The sequence below is a fragment of the Chaetomium globosum genome, genomic scaffold (assembly GCF_000143365.1).
Source record: "Chaetomium globosum CBS 148.51 scaffold_6 genomic scaffold, whole genome shotgun sequence".
Classification (NCBI taxonomy): Eukaryota; Fungi; Ascomycota; class Sordariomycetes; order Sordariales; family Chaetomiaceae; genus Chaetomium; species Chaetomium globosum.
In genome coordinates this window covers 252,913-267,248 of record NT_165981.1, presented here as the reverse complement: position 1 = coordinate 267,248, position 14,336 = coordinate 252,913, and the positions used below count along the sequence as shown (strand labels likewise).

Here is a 14,336-nt window from a genome sequence, read left to right as displayed (position 1 = left end):
GCCGGAATCGGACTGTCTCTGCCTCCCCCGTGATGAAAAGATGGTGTGGGACCAAAGGGAACGGATAGTTCCCGCCGCGGGCGCTAGTGAGCTCCCTACACCACAGCCCCCAACGACACGATGGAGACGGTGATGCGCAATCAACTCTCGACATGTATGGGCATACAAGACATGCGCGTTCCTGGCACTGCTGAAAATGCGGGAAATTAAGCGAATTCTGATCGAGCCCAGACCGCCCCCAGCCGATTGCGGATCCCACAGGGCGATCACTCAGGCTTTGCGTCTTGACCGTTTCGCTTGCAGTTGCTAGTTAGCCCGCTGTATGGCTGATCTGTGGTCTGTCTTCCAACGCCCGCAATGGATCCTTGCCTGCGGGCTACTGCAACGACGAGGGAAGCGCTCCTGCATGTCTCAGCGAGGTCCCCGAGAGTCTCATAGGGAGGAGGGCTCTTCGGGGTTCCACGGCAGGGCTGCTGCAGCCTGTCTGTGCACGGCGAAGGGTCAGCGACGGCCAATTCTCTCCGTCGAACATTCCGTCTGAGAGATGGTGGTGTGGTGATCCCGGTTGAGAGTTGGTCCGCTTGCGGCACAGCATGGAAAGCAAATGGAAAGCGGGCAGAACATTGGAAGGTTTCGAAGGCACAGTTCCCGCCCGCAGCCGGCCGCGAGTCAAAAGACGTGTTCAAACCAACCGGCCGAGTGGCCGATGAAGAGAGGACGAAAATGGAAAGGGGAGTGGGACAGAAAGGCCCAGGGTGTTGTGGCCCCATGCGTTAGTGTGAGTTTAGCGTCCGATCCACCCCAGCCAAGGAAGGGCAGGAGCAATGCAGTGCAGGCAGCCTGGGCAGAGACTTGCATGCCAGAGATCGCGCACCGATGATAGTGGATGAACCTCTTTTGCATGCACTGCTTCAGAAAAACAAAGTGGCAAGAAATAAATTTGTTGTCTCTTTTTACTCCAAATTTAACTTGCTTACTTTTTCCTTTTTGGCATCGTCCGAGGCAGGCTGATATCTCCGAACCGTCCTGCGGCTCGAAGCTTCCCCCACAATGTTCATCTCCCGCCATGCTAACTGACAAGCGAGACTGCTGAATTGACCAACCAGATACCAGCGGAGCTGGCTCCAACCTGCCCCGCCATCAGAGCTCAAGTATGAGAGTGTCCCTGGGGAGGTATCTCAGAGATCGAGCAACAACCAACAAATCCCGCCCCCATTTTTTGAGGTTATGAGTTATGGAATAATGTCAGCGTATTATTAACCCGCTTATAAATTCTTCAAGATACATTTTCTTTCCATCATGATGGCCGAGATCGCGGCAGGTATGGTAACATCAAACCCATTGCTTCCAGGCCACTTTAACAAGCTCGAGACGCCAGGCCGTGGCACCTCTTGTTGACCTCACATTGGAAACATGGGGCAGCGCCGGGCATGAAAAATCTGCTTTCAGAAATTTTCGGCGAGAAGGATGGGGGGCATCTTGCACGAGACACCCTCTCAATTGGCCGTCCACACGTGTCAGAGGGGAGAGTTTAGCGCCCGCCATGCAGGGCGACCTTGGGGTGCCGCAATAACTAATCCAATTGCCTCATGCAGCCCACCTCCAACACAACACAAATTGAGGTTGAAAGGGCACAAAAAAAAAAAAAAAGGTTATCCCACCTCGGCGCCTCCACAACTACATCACTCCATCCAACGATGCGTCACTTGCACAGTAAAGGATGCTAACATGGAAAGCACCCTGCATGCGGCATGGACCTGCAGCAGCCGTCCGATCTTTCGATTTGGCCACGACGTCTTTCCCCCGCGCTCAGACGGCTACCAAACCGGGACAGTAAGTAGAGGTGCAGGCAAGATGACCGAGTTGCAACGCTGCGGCAGGCGGCGCATGAAAAGGATCATATCCGTGGCGTCCGGGGGAGCTCACATGACCCCCAGACGCGGCAAGACATCGCTGGATGCGCCTTAAGGGCCGGGCCAGTGACTAACTTCCATGTCACCACGGCCTTGTCTGTGTAAGTGTACAGAGGAAACCACATGCACGCACAGGTTTGTATAACAAGGGTATCGGGCGACCGCTGGATGAGGAGCACGTTGTGACACAGCAGTCGTCATGAATACCCCAGCGCGCCCACACTCAACGTAACCCTAGAGAGGTTGGCAGTGGCCGAGAAACGGAGCGAGACGTGATCTGCTGCGTTCGTTGTTACCGCGGCAGTTGGGAGGGCCAGTCCAAGGTATCCACAACACGGTGCGCGGTACATCTGTACATGATGATATTACGGCGGTGAGTAAGTCGATGCAGTTCATCGCCAACTGCAGCGTTCGATAATCCCCCCAACTTCCCTCCTCGGCCGCCCGCACAGACGGACATGCGGTTGGCTCGGCTGCCACGTACATCGAGCAGCATCCGTTGCCGAGAAGGACACGCTGAGGTTGGAAATCAAGAATTTGATTGGAAATCCCACCAACCGACAACGCAACGGGCCGCTGTCCAGACTCTCCCATCTCGACGTCACCACAAGCAGCAGCTCCAGACCAGACAACCCCCGTTTCCTTTCCGCCCAACAGCCAACCCCGTCCCGCGCCTACCGAGGCTCAACGTCCGGAATTCGCATCATCCCTCGCCAGCCCATCAAACCCTCCAACACCTCCACCACCTCCGCGAACCCCGGCCTTGCCGCGACGTCCACCGCCACACACCGCCCACCCAGCTCCCCAAGCCCCTCCTCCACGGCCTCCCGCTCCTTCCTCTTCTCCTCATCAACATCAACATCATCATCACCACCACCACCGCCCGCAGCAGCAGCAGCAGCGGCAGCCCCCAAAACATACTCCACCACCCTCCCAAAGGCAAGCACCTCGACCCTCTCCACCCCGCGCCCATTCTCACTGCCCGCCCCCAAACCGTGACCGTGACCGTGACCGTGGCCATACACCGTCGCCGCCCGGAACCCCGTGAGCAGCGCGTGCTGGTCGGCCGCGCTGGCCAGGATGTGGCGCGGGTCCAACGACCCGTGCGCCATGCCGCGCGCGTGGAGGTGCGCGAGGCAGTGCGCGAGGCCCGTGAGCATGGATAGCGCGGCTGGGACGGTCAGTGCTGGCGGGGGGGGGTTGGTTCGCTAGAGCTTCTCCGTCTCCGTCTTGGCTGCGGTTGCTGCTGCTGTTGCTGCTGCTGTGGTGTTGGTGGTGGTGGTAAGTGTGAGCGGCGCGTACTCGGCCGGGGATGAGCTGGCGTTACATGCGCCCTTGGTAGGTTCCGTCGTCGTCCTTCCTCGTCGGGGGTGGCTGGTGGATGCGGCCGAGGATGTTCACTAGGCTTTCGTGGGCGCCGGCGGCGAGGTACGCCGCATTCTCGTCTGCGGCCGAACCATCGTCGTCGTTGTTGTTGTCTTCATTTTCGACCCCACGGGCGGGACTGCGGAAGAGTTTGATGGCCACGTCTTCGGCGTAGTGTGGCGATTGGTGCCAGAGGCCTTGCGAGGTGTGTGCGTCGATAGGTTGCTGTACTTCGAGATCGGACCAGGCGATGCTGGCGAGTCCACGGGGTGCGTGAAGTCCGTTGGTGGTTGGAGATGCGCAGGGGTTGCTGTTAAAAGAGAGAAAGGCTAGTTTGGGCAAAGTAAATAGCCAGGAAGGAAGAACCGAGAGGCGGTTGGAGCTGAGACGGAGGAGGGTGAGCTCCTTGCAGTTGGCCATCTCAGTGGGTAGACCCCGTAGCTGGTTTCCGGTGAGCCTGCATTCTTGTAAATGATCGCAGCGGCCGATACTGGATGGCAGTGTGGTGATGCGGTTGCCTGTGAGAACAAGGTAGCGAAGTAGAGGCGGGAAGGTATCCTCAAGAACCTCCTCCATGCCATTGTTGCGGAACCCAACACTTTCTAAAGCAAGGCATGATGCAAGCTCTCGCGGGAAAACCTTGAAGTTGCAGTTGGAGAAAGACACGGCCTTCAATTTCGGGAAGCGAAGTGCCCAAATTATCACGGCAAGGACGACAATTCCGTGCCTGAGAGGTTCAGCTCCTCGAGTGTATCACCGAGCTGGAGGATCTCCTCTGGGAAATGAGGTTAAAGTACATCCTGAAAGCGTGAGTTTGGCTGAGGCCAGCATTTCCTGTAGCCGCCACTTTTGAGAGTCTCGAGATCGTGCATCTTCTCAGATATGACTAGTTGCTACACTCGACATTCGTAGTTATTTCTGTTCAGTTAAAAGAAGTCTGAATGCGGAGGGAGCGAAACGGCAAGTGGCTCGATTGCCTGAGTGGCTCCACAACACTTTCACTCATCTGGGAACTTGCTTAATGTTTCTCCTATTATGCCTATTGTAGAATCGGACAAAGTCCACGAATACAACCAAGCCCGAAAATCAAGTGTAGTCGTGAGCTATTGTTTACACATTTGATCAATGAATTCGAGATTCGGGGAAAAGAACTGAATGGGACGGTTGGAACTTGGGGCCGAGAATGGAGCGAGAACATGTGGGCCTCGAAAAGCGGCCCGTGCACGGCCGTGGATCTCAACACCAGCTCCTTCCCAAACAAAGCATCGTAACCACATTCGCATCGACCCCATTCGATCACAACCTCTGCGCATCTCCCTCTTCACCCAGCCATCTCAGGGAATCGACATTTTGGCCTCAATATGTTGTCGGCAGCAGTCGAAGAAGAATACACGACAATGTCGATCGAGTCCAGAAAGCGACCGACAGCGACCGACCACGATAGCTCCGACGCGAAACGGCAACGGGTCCAATCTCCGCACGTTATATTATCCGTTGGAAAGATCGGAGCTTCATCATGTTCTTCGGCGACGACAACCACAGATGAAGTAGCGAACAAAGGTTTGCGACGCGCCGTTGCGCTGGCGCTGGACAAGGTCGGTTTCGAGGGCGCCGCGCCCGAAGCCATGGAGAGCTTCACTGTCATGGTGGAAACCTGTACGTGGCCGAGCGCCTAGGACTGGCCGGGCGATGCCCTAACTTAGGTCACAGATATCACCTCCCTCAGCGAGAGCGTGAGGATGTACCAGAATGCAGCTCGACGGGCGCATCCGATCCCCGGTGACTTCGAGCTCGCGCTGGGGCGCTTCAACTTGACCACGTCTCTACTGGACCCACACAGGAAACCGCCGATCCCGAGGTCGAAACGTCTGCCCGTATTGGAGCCCCTTCCGATCATCGACCGCCTCGAGAAAGATCTTCCGATTCTTGGTCGCGAGCTAGACGGTGCTCCAGATAAAGCAGTCAAGCAGTACATCCCAGGCTCGTTCCCCGCCTTCCCGAGTATACACACCTACAAGTGCACCCCCGAGAGCGTTGACGCTGTCACTGTGTCGGATGACTGGGGCGTGTTCAGTCCCGATGCGCCGTCCCAATCCCTCGACGGGTCACAATCACAACCACAACAACCGCAGCGGCCGCTTGCCCCGGATGAAATTCCGCGCGGTGACCCCAAGAAAATGCGAGAAGCGGCGGCAAAGGAAGCCAAGGCAGGAGAGGGAGCACTCAGAAGGTTGATGCGAGCGTCTAAGATTGCCAAGCAGAAGGAGGTGTGGTCTGCAGCACAACGGCAACCGGCGCGCCGCGACCGCTACAATCTATGGGAGGCGGCGATGCGCGAGTTAATCGAAGATGATACCAAGTCCAAGGGGAAAGAAATTGTGCCGGCGGCCATGCATGGGGACAAGGGCCGATTTGAGATTGCCGACCACAGCATGATCGTGAACACGGAGCAGGCCTGCCTTCGCCAGGACATACCTCGGGCGGGTGTCAGGAAGGCGGCTGCTGCAGGGCACGGTATCTCCGGGAAGGGATAAGAGACGGGGTATTGCATGTTGCATTTTATTTGCATTGGACCATAGCGCATGGTGTTTTGGAGTTTGGTTGGGACACACATTTAGCAGGCAGAAGATACCCCAGGGTCGTCGTACTGACGTCAACTTAGATTTAGTCTTGAATCCTATTTGCGCCTCGACATGCCTCGACATGCCTCGATGGTGGGAAATCGCTTGTTGCACTCTACAGGCCACTTGTTGAGCGGAGCTGTGGATGAACGGGAGGAATCCTTTCGACTTTGCGTACCTACCCATGTCGTGCCACGGTTTTTTTGCAGTGTTCCCATCCTTAATAATGCGCGATGTTGGTTGCAATTGGACGCGTTGCGCGCTGGAAAGTTCGTGCCCCGCTTTGGCTGAATGACCAGAACCGAGCTCCAATTGCGTTGACGGGCCGAGGCCTTTCTGCCACCTGCCAGCGCCGCCACCGCCTTCAGCCGGACCCCACGGCGCACCCTATTTCCGCCGCACAAAAATTTCGGAATTCCCAGAGCTCTCGTAGCGCCCCGATTTCTGTTGACCCCGACGAAACGAGGCACCGCCAAAAAGCTCACCATTCTTCCACCGATCCCCGAATCCCAGGAAGGACGTCAACATGGCTGAGCAACTCATCCTCAAGGGCACCCTGGAGGGCCACGTAAGTTCTCTTCGCCGCCGTCAATTTACGCATGTCGAAATCAGCCAATTTGGAGCTCGACGATGCGAACTTGAGTTTCCGGGCTGGAGCTGACGATACTGTCTCGCAGAATGGCTGGGTCACCAGCTTGGCCACGTCGATGGAGAAGTACGCGCTCCCGATCAATCGTGCCGACGCCGAGAACCTGCGCTTACCGTGACAAATAGCCCCAACATGCTTCTCTCCGCCAGCCGAGACAAGACCCTGATCATCTGGAACCTCACCCGCGATGAGACCCAGTACGGCTACCCCAAGCGGTCGCTGCACGGCCACTCCCACATCGTTTCCGACTGTGTACGTCCTCGCAACCGATTTCTGGGGTGGGAAGGAATTGAGTTGTGCTGATTGGCGTGGCAGGTGATCTCTTCGGACGGTGCCTATGCCCTCTCCGCTTCGTGGGACAAGACTCTCCGCCTGTGGGAGCTCTCGACCGGCACCACCACCCGCCGGTTCGTCGGCCACACCAACGACGTCCTCTCGGTCTCGTTCTCCGCCGACAACCGCCAGATCGTCTCCGGTTCCCGCGACCGGAGCATCAAGCTCTGGAACACCCTCGGTGACTGCAAGTTCACCATCACCGACAAGGGCCACACCGAGTGGGTTTCGTGCGTCCGCTTCTCGCCCAACCCGCAGAACCCCGTGATTGTGTCGTCCGGCTGGGACAAGCTGGTCAAGGTACGTTGGATACGATTTTCTTTTCCCTTTTCGCAATGATGCTTGCAACTTTTTAAAGTATTTGCTACTTCAGAGCCCGTTTCGCCACGGGCCATGAGACCAACATTCACCATGCACTGAGCGACACCAAAACCCTGTCACCTTTCGTCGAGACCTTGATATGAGTTTCGTCCATGGCTGACTCTCTTTGGCAGGTTTGGGAGCTTTCTAGCTGCAAGCTGCAGACCGACCACATTGGCCACACCGGCTACATCAACACCGTCACCATCTCCCCCGATGGATCTCTGTGCGCTTCCGGCGGCAAGGACGGTACCACGATGCTGTGGGATCTTAATGAGAGCAAGCACCTGTACTCGCTCAACGCCAACGACGAGATCCACGCCCTTGTGTTCTCCCCCAACCGCTACTGGCTGTGCGCTGCCACCGCCAGCAGCATCATCATCTTCGACCTCGAGAAGAAGAGCAAGGTCGACGAGCTCAAGCCCGAGTTCCAGAACGTGGGCAAGAAGAGCCGCGAGCCCGAGTGCGTCTCCCTTGCGTGGAGCGCTGACGGCCAGACCCTGTTCGCCGGCTACACCGACAACATCATCCGCGCGTGGGGTGTCATGTCGAGGGCGTAAGGGACCGGTGTTTCGGCGTCGGGGCCGGGGAAGGACGGGTCGTAGGGAGGGGGTTTGCATCGCTTCGCTGCGCTGGAGGCCAGGCGCGCCTGCCGCGCGCCGGGGCTCTTTCGACGAATTCCATGGTGGGGGCGTACTTCGGACTGCTTATCTCGCTTTTGGTCGCTTTCATAGCAAGAAAATGAAAGACGGGGAGCTGGGAAAAATGCATCTTGTCATGGCAGCCCTTGCGGCGGAAATGATCCGTTGCTAGATGGCAGATGGATAATGCAACCCATGAACCAAAACTCTTGTGGTGATGTGTCAAGTGATTGTCCAGTCTTTGATGTTCCGTCTCATGCAGTGAGCCTTCAAAATCTCGGCCTCCACGCACTGTCTTCTCCCGCTGTGCCACAAGGTTGCATCGCGGGCCACGGCCAAACAGAGGGCGAAGGGAAACCAGTAACGCCGATTCGACATCCATGTTATCAGCCTGGTTGCTTCAGGGCTTCTGGAAGAGGAAAACCTGGAGGCCGAGCAAGCGGGTTCGAGTCTCGAAGCTGGGCCATTGTTGGGACGAACGAGAGGCGCAAGCACTGCATCAGTATACCTGGTAACTTATAGCTCAGGCAGTCAAAGTCCCTCCCCAGAATTCTACTGAACAACATGTTGGCCGCGATACGTGTACATGCGTCAATGAGGCGGTTTGGTTTGAATGTTCCCTATATTCACACAAGCCTATCGATTGTAGCATTTACAAAATGGAAGTTGAAGATGGGCTATCCTTGAATTGAGGTCCTTAGCAGCGTGGTTTTCTCTTCTCGAGTCCGTTTCATAGACCTACCCTTTTTCTCTCTTACCTACTCTCCCATGCCAAATCTCAGTATAGATTGTATGTTTGTCAAATCTAACCTATAGCCCCAGCCTCAGATAGCAACGAGGGTGACAATGTTTCCTCTACTCTTCAAATGGTGGTATCAGCCATTCAAGAGACTCGTCGTCACATAACTATCAATGGGACCAAGATATCAAAATGTGTTATTATTGTTGCAAGGAAATATGTCCAGCTCGGTTTCGGTAAATCCTCAATGCTAGGTACCTCTCTGCACACTAAGCCCACAGGGATAGGTATTCTTTTGCTTTTGATCATCATCCTCGATCTCAATCGTCATCTTAACCTCGAACTGGCTTATATCCTCATCCCCCCGATCATCCACCGGATGCTCCTCCCCCCCCTGCCTCATCTCCACCAACGCGCTCGCGGCCTCCTTCCGCTTTCTCTCCTCCACCATCGCCTTGCTCGCCACCAACTCCCCCACCGCCACCACCAACCTCTCCCTAAACCCAGGCTGATCCCACATCTTCGCCAGAGGCATCGCCCTGGCCCCATCCCCCCTCGCAACCAGCTCCCCACAAATCCGCACATGGATGTCCCGAATTGCCGGATCCGTATACCGCATCAGCACCTCGGTGTGCGGCGACGGCCCCGCCAGCCAGTTCTGCAGCGGCTGCCCGCTGAAGGGCGGGCCGCGCCACGACCGGTCCACGCACTTGCACCGGTCGCCGTGCCGCGGCTTCTGCCCCGCCACCAGCCGCCGCAGGTGCATGCCCTCGAAGGCGGACGGCCAGCCGGCGTAGGGACGCCCCCGCGCGAGATCGGCCGTGGTGTACCGCCCCGCGCAGGCGAACCACAGCTTGGTGATCCATTCTTCGGCGGTGGTGATGGCAGAGGCGGCTGCCGCGGGGGTGGAGGGTGAGTTGAGTGGGGGGACTTGGTGCGGGTGGTTGGCGGTGCGGCCTTGGGAGTGGGCGAGTTCCTGTCGTTTGAGGGCTTGTTTTTCGTATTCTTCGATCTCGAGGAGGGCGCCGACGGTCGCGAAAATGTGGATCCACGTGTTGTGGAGCTGGTCATCGAAGGCGGCCCTGTTCTGGATGTGCCAGGTGATCATGTTGAGCCGCGTGTGGTCTACACGCTCGGCGATAGCGGGCGGCAGGCGGGAGGTGTCCAGGTGGGAGGGGTGTAGCTGTAGGCCGGTTTTGTGGCGCGAGGAGAGTGCGCAGAAAGAGGTGAGGATGGAGTCCTGGCAGGGGCGGCATATTCCCGCTTCGCGGCGGCGAACGTAGTGCTCCATGAGGATGAACTTACAATCCGCCTCGTTGAAGCTGACCGGGAAAGGTGGTAGGCTGGGTGTTTCAGGCATGGTGAGTTAGTGATGATCCTTTTCCCGTCTGTGAACTTCTGGGTATGACACACAAGAGCCTTGGGGGTGTGTGCGGCAGACTAAGAGTGAAAGGGCGTGTGACGAGCTAGAAACAAATCTTTTCCCATGTTGATGGAGTTTATGTAGTCAACAGGACTTTGTGTTCGATGATATGATATCATGATGTTTGTTAGAAAGTCCAACCGAAAGAGAGAGATCAGGGAACAGCCCAGTGGTTCTTTGGTGGAGACCGTCGAATTAAATTAGCTGCCGCGTGGCCAGCAGCTGGTCTTTTGTGGCATTCGACAATGAAGTCGTATGTTTCGTCTGGCGGCTCCGGCACTAACAATACCTTTGTGAACAACTGTTGCTGACAACAAGGGGGTGCGGGGCGCCCATCCAGATAATTTAGCACGTGGATCGAATCCATGAGTCCATCGTACGCGTTGCGTAAAGGTGCCTGGGGGTCATGGACTCGTTGTCGCCAACCCCGACTTCACCTTTACTCAGCGTTCAGCCGCCGTTCGGTCTCGCCTCGAGATGGATATATGGATCTTGCGCAACACGCTAGCGGCGCTTAAGTCCTTTGTGCGGCAACTAATATATGCCTAACATGTTCTCGTCCAGTGGCTGGAGTAGCGGCCGCAAGCCGAGCGCAATAGTGAAAACACTGTTTATCTATCTCCATTGAAATTAGTCCAGCTAGACCTAAGTAATGACCTCCAAAATGTAGGAGATTGGTATCTGGCGAAATTACCTACGCCTGCTGTTGCTGTCTATCCGTGTTGTTACAGGCTCAAGTTCAACAAACGCAAAAAGGTCTACCACACATCCATGACTCTACCCCTGTTGACCGATTACACACCCTTACGCCGCCGAATCCCCCTCACGGCCGCCCGAGGGTTTATTCCTCGAGTACAGCGTGATGTTGCTATCCCCAGCGCTTTCCCCAGAAGCATCTAACCTAAACCCTGGTTCCTCCGCTCCCTCGCCGGGCCCTCCCCCGGAGTAATGGCCCGGCGCCGAGCTGCCCTCGGGAACATGAAACATGCGATCAAACCGGAAGATGGCGTACGAATACGCCACCAGAAGCTCCACCACGAAGTTGAAGCAATAAAACGCCGGCTTCGAGTGATACCACTGCTCCTGCCCCGCCGGCCTCACCGCGAAGTTCACGCCAGCCCTGAACCCCGCCCCCAACGTCAACACCAACGACGCGCCCAGCAACAGCAACACCTTCGCACCCAGCCCGCCCTTCCCAAACCCCTCCGGCCGATGCACCGACCGGTTCGGCACCAACCACGCCACCGACACGGCCACAGCCGGCAAGAAGGCAATCACCGTGATATACACCCCCGCAAACCTCACCACATCCCTCTCCCTCCCGCGCGCCACCATATCCAGCGTAAACATCGAATGCACCGAGCACACAACCACCATAATCAGCATCGCCACCACGCTCCCCAACAACACCTTCACCCCCTGCGTCACCGCCCCATGCCACCCGACAGCAGGATGCAACCCCCTGACCACCCTCCTCGCCAACACCAAATTGACAATAAACACCACCATCACCCCAGCCGCCGTAAACACGGCGGCCGCCAGCGCCAGACTCGCGTTGCGCGGAGCGCGGGACCAGGCGATGCGCAGGGCGAGGGCGACGACGCGCAGGCAGCTGAAGACGAAGAGCAGGAAGGAGAAGAAGAAGCGGTGCGCGGCGCCCCGCCGCTTGTTACGCAGGAAGAGGGCCAGGTGCGTGCCGGCCGAGAGGGCGAACAGCGCGAGCAGGACGGCCGAGATGGGGATGTCGGGGAGGGGCGTGGGGATGCCGCCGAGGGTGGCCCCCGCTGGGGGGTAGGGTGGGTTTTGGGCGGGTGGTGGTTGGGCCTGAGGGGGGGTTGGTTAGTTGAGGGTTCTAGGGTGGGTTTTTGCTCGTTTGGTTTCTTTCTTTTTTTTTTCTGTCTTTTTGTCTTTCTTTCTTTTCTCTTTCCTTTCCTTTCCTTGACGATGGGATGGGAAGGGGATATGGAAGTACATACCGATTGGCCCGTGTTTGAAGACATGTTTCAGTCGGACTGGCTGACCAGTAAAGACACTTAATTAACCCTTAGTACTTAGTCTTTGGTCCTGTCGTTGCTGCGGTTGTGGTGTCGATGTCTGAGACTCTTATTCAAGATGACGTCTGTGGTCTTCGTTGGTTTGGTCTAAGTGCGTGCCAAGCAATGCGACATCGAATTCGGCTTGGGGTCAAATGCAAGAGGACAAAAGACGGGACACTCTGTCAGCGCCATGGGTATTCATAGTTATTCATACTCTCGAGACCGGAAACTAAATTGCAAACTTGAAGGAAGCCGGGTCAGATTCAAGTCCGCAAGCCTCGCCGCGCGATTCCGTTTTCAGGCCCTTGGGGCCGGAGGGAGTGTGAATTGTTTGCATCGATTACGTGAACCCGCAGCCCGAATGGGCGGTGTCGGCGCGCCTTGGTGCCGATCCAACGGTCCCAATCCGATGGTGATTGGGTCTTGGCCCGGCCAGTGACCGGCGCATGTGTAGCGCGAGCTCCGGGCCAAGAAGCGAAGGCCCCGACTTTCCGTGGCCAGCCCGTCACGTGCCCTTGCTCGCTCCGTGTCGAGGTCATCTTAGTTATAAGAATTGGACAAATTAGGGTCGCATTGAGTACCAGAAACGAACAAGGCAAGCAGATCCTGACGACAAACACAGCGAGAACTGGATCGTAGATTAAACAAATTGAGACTGGATCAAAACCATAACACCTACACAACTCTCCCCCCCCCCCCCCCCATCCCAGTTTGCCATCCATCAGTCTCATACCCTCCATTCTCAAGGCAGTTCCTGCTGCGCAGTGCCTCCGGTATTTGGTGTAGGCTTGTTCTTGTCGTGCGTCTTGTCATCGGGCTGCGGCACAGGTGGCTTGGGCCCGTACGACGGCCCCAGCCAGCCAGGTGCCTGGCTGTTGATGAAGGAGAACTCGAACGGGGGCGGCGTCTCGGCACGCACTGGTGCCTGACGGCGCCGCTTACGCTGGTAGAAGAAGACGAGGACACTACCGGCGATCAGGATGGAGGTTCCGACGGCGACTCCGACTGCAACTGGGACGGCCGAACTGGCTTCGCCGCTGTCTTGCGGTGAGTCGGACGGGGCTGCTGTTGGAACATCCACCTCAGGCCCCCCAGTCGTCGTTTGAGGGTCTGATATGGCTGGTCCCGGTGTTGTCTCGGGTTGTCCTAGTGCGGGTTGTATGGTATTGGTAGCATCTCCCGACGCCGTTGGGCTTTCTTCAACTGAGCTCGTAGGTATCGGGTCCGGCGTGATGCCCGCTGTGGCATATGCAACAACGCCAGCTAATCTTGTTCGTCAGCGCACCTGACAAAATAGAAGAAGACATGGCTAATTGCGTACCAGGTAACTCGACGTCGCCATCAATTTCCTTGCAGTCTTCGTCAGATGGACGATATTTGTCTCCACAGTACCACTTGTTGCCCGACTTGCCGCCGCGGCACCGATGTATCGGAACCATTTTGTCGTCGCGATCGGGTACACGACACATGTTCGGGCATCCCGGGTCCGTCCAAGTCGAGTTGAGGCAAGCTCCGCGATAGTAACGAAACTCTTTGCTTGGGTCGTTGGTGGCGGCGCAGATTTGGTTCGAGAGACACAAGTCGCCGATTTCGCAACAGAGAACTGTCTGTCTTCTTGTTGTGTCCCAACAACTGGCAGCGGACCTTGCTACATTGCCGTTCGGGAAGAAGCAACGATCCAAGGCAAAGATAGAGACAAAGAGGAAGGGGAGCAGGAAGAGCGAGCCGAATGGAGCCATGATGCGCCTCATGGTGTATATTCTTGCGTGATGCCGGAATTGTTGGTTGAGTGTCGGAATGTGATTGGGAAAGGTGCACTAGATAAGGTAGTGTTCCTGTGACTTCCCGCGGCAGAGAAGAGAGCAGGGGAAGAATGCGGAGGGAAACAATGAGAAAACGACTGCACTATACTCGAGTCGCAACAAATTTCGGCAGTTTGAGTGCTCTTCACTGGATGACAGACCGAGCGTCGGGAGGGGAAACATGGGAGAAAACAGAGATGAGATTCGCCTGGAAGGAGTGAAAATGATGGCAAGAGGTTACAGACAATTTCATCGTCACCCTTCGTGCAACACTGATTTCCGGCGTGTTGCCATTCCCAGACGGCCAAGCATGATCCGGTTGCCTCTCGCCTTTCCCTAACTTATTGCACTTGCAATGAATCTAGTGACCTTGGGTTAACACACATGTCAAAGACTGGCTCGTGATCCCACTCCTTCCTGAATGATGTCGGGAATCTCTGGAGGATACGAGAGA

General features: G+C 56.6%; 6 protein-coding genes across 6 annotated transcripts; 2 read left to right on the top strand and 4 right to left on the bottom strand.

Annotated features, from left to right (window-relative positions):
• Positions 1-2,587: 2,587 nt before the first annotated feature.
• Positions 2,588-4,150, bottom strand: CHGG_08425 (uncharacterized protein; the record flags this gene model as incomplete). Its single annotated transcript, XM_001226351.1, has 3 exons — positions 2,588-3,099; positions 3,371-3,947; positions 4,076-4,150. 3 exons carry the CDS (start codon positions 4,148-4,150, stop codon positions 2,588-2,590), a joined length of 1,164 nt encoding a protein of 387 aa, XP_001226352.1.
• Positions 4,151-4,639: 489 nt separating this feature from the next.
• Positions 4,640-5,812, top strand: CHGG_08424 (uncharacterized protein; the record flags this gene model as incomplete). Its single annotated transcript, XM_001226350.1, has 2 exons — positions 4,640-4,934; positions 4,989-5,812. The coding sequence occupies 2 exons, from the start codon at positions 4,640-4,642 to the stop codon at positions 5,810-5,812; spliced, it is 1,119 nt and encodes a 372-aa protein (XP_001226351.1).
• A 613-nt stretch (positions 5,813-6,425) lies between these two features.
• Positions 6,426-7,801, top strand: CHGG_08423 (guanine nucleotide-binding protein beta subunit-like protein; the record flags this gene model as incomplete). The annotated part of the gene is made up of 5 exons (XM_001226349.1): positions 6,426-6,467; positions 6,577-6,614; positions 6,674-6,800; positions 6,864-7,181; positions 7,376-7,801. 5 exons carry the CDS (start codon positions 6,426-6,428, stop codon positions 7,799-7,801), a joined length of 951 nt encoding a protein of 316 aa, XP_001226350.1.
• A 1,070-nt stretch (positions 7,802-8,871) lies between these two features.
• CHGG_08422 (uncharacterized protein) lies at positions 8,872-9,981 on the bottom strand (the record flags this gene model as incomplete). The annotated part of the gene is made up of 1 exon (XM_001226348.1): positions 8,872-9,981. One exon carries the CDS (start codon positions 9,979-9,981, stop codon positions 8,872-8,874), a length of 1,110 nt encoding a protein of 369 aa, XP_001226349.1.
• An 867-nt stretch (positions 9,982-10,848) lies between these two features.
• Positions 10,849-12,044, bottom strand: CHGG_08421 (uncharacterized protein; the record flags this gene model as incomplete). The annotated part of the gene is made up of 2 exons (XM_001226347.1): positions 10,849-11,868; positions 12,021-12,044. The coding sequence occupies 2 exons, from the start codon at positions 12,042-12,044 to the stop codon at positions 10,849-10,851; spliced, it is 1,044 nt and encodes a 347-aa protein (XP_001226348.1).
• Positions 12,045-12,822: 778 nt separating this feature from the next.
• On the bottom strand, positions 12,823-13,819 carry CHGG_08420 (uncharacterized protein; the record flags this gene model as incomplete). Its single annotated transcript, XM_001226346.1, has 2 exons — positions 12,823-13,343; positions 13,402-13,819. The coding sequence occupies 2 exons, from the start codon at positions 13,817-13,819 to the stop codon at positions 12,823-12,825; spliced, it is 939 nt and encodes a 312-aa protein (XP_001226347.1).
• Positions 13,820-14,336: the final 517 nt, after the last annotated feature.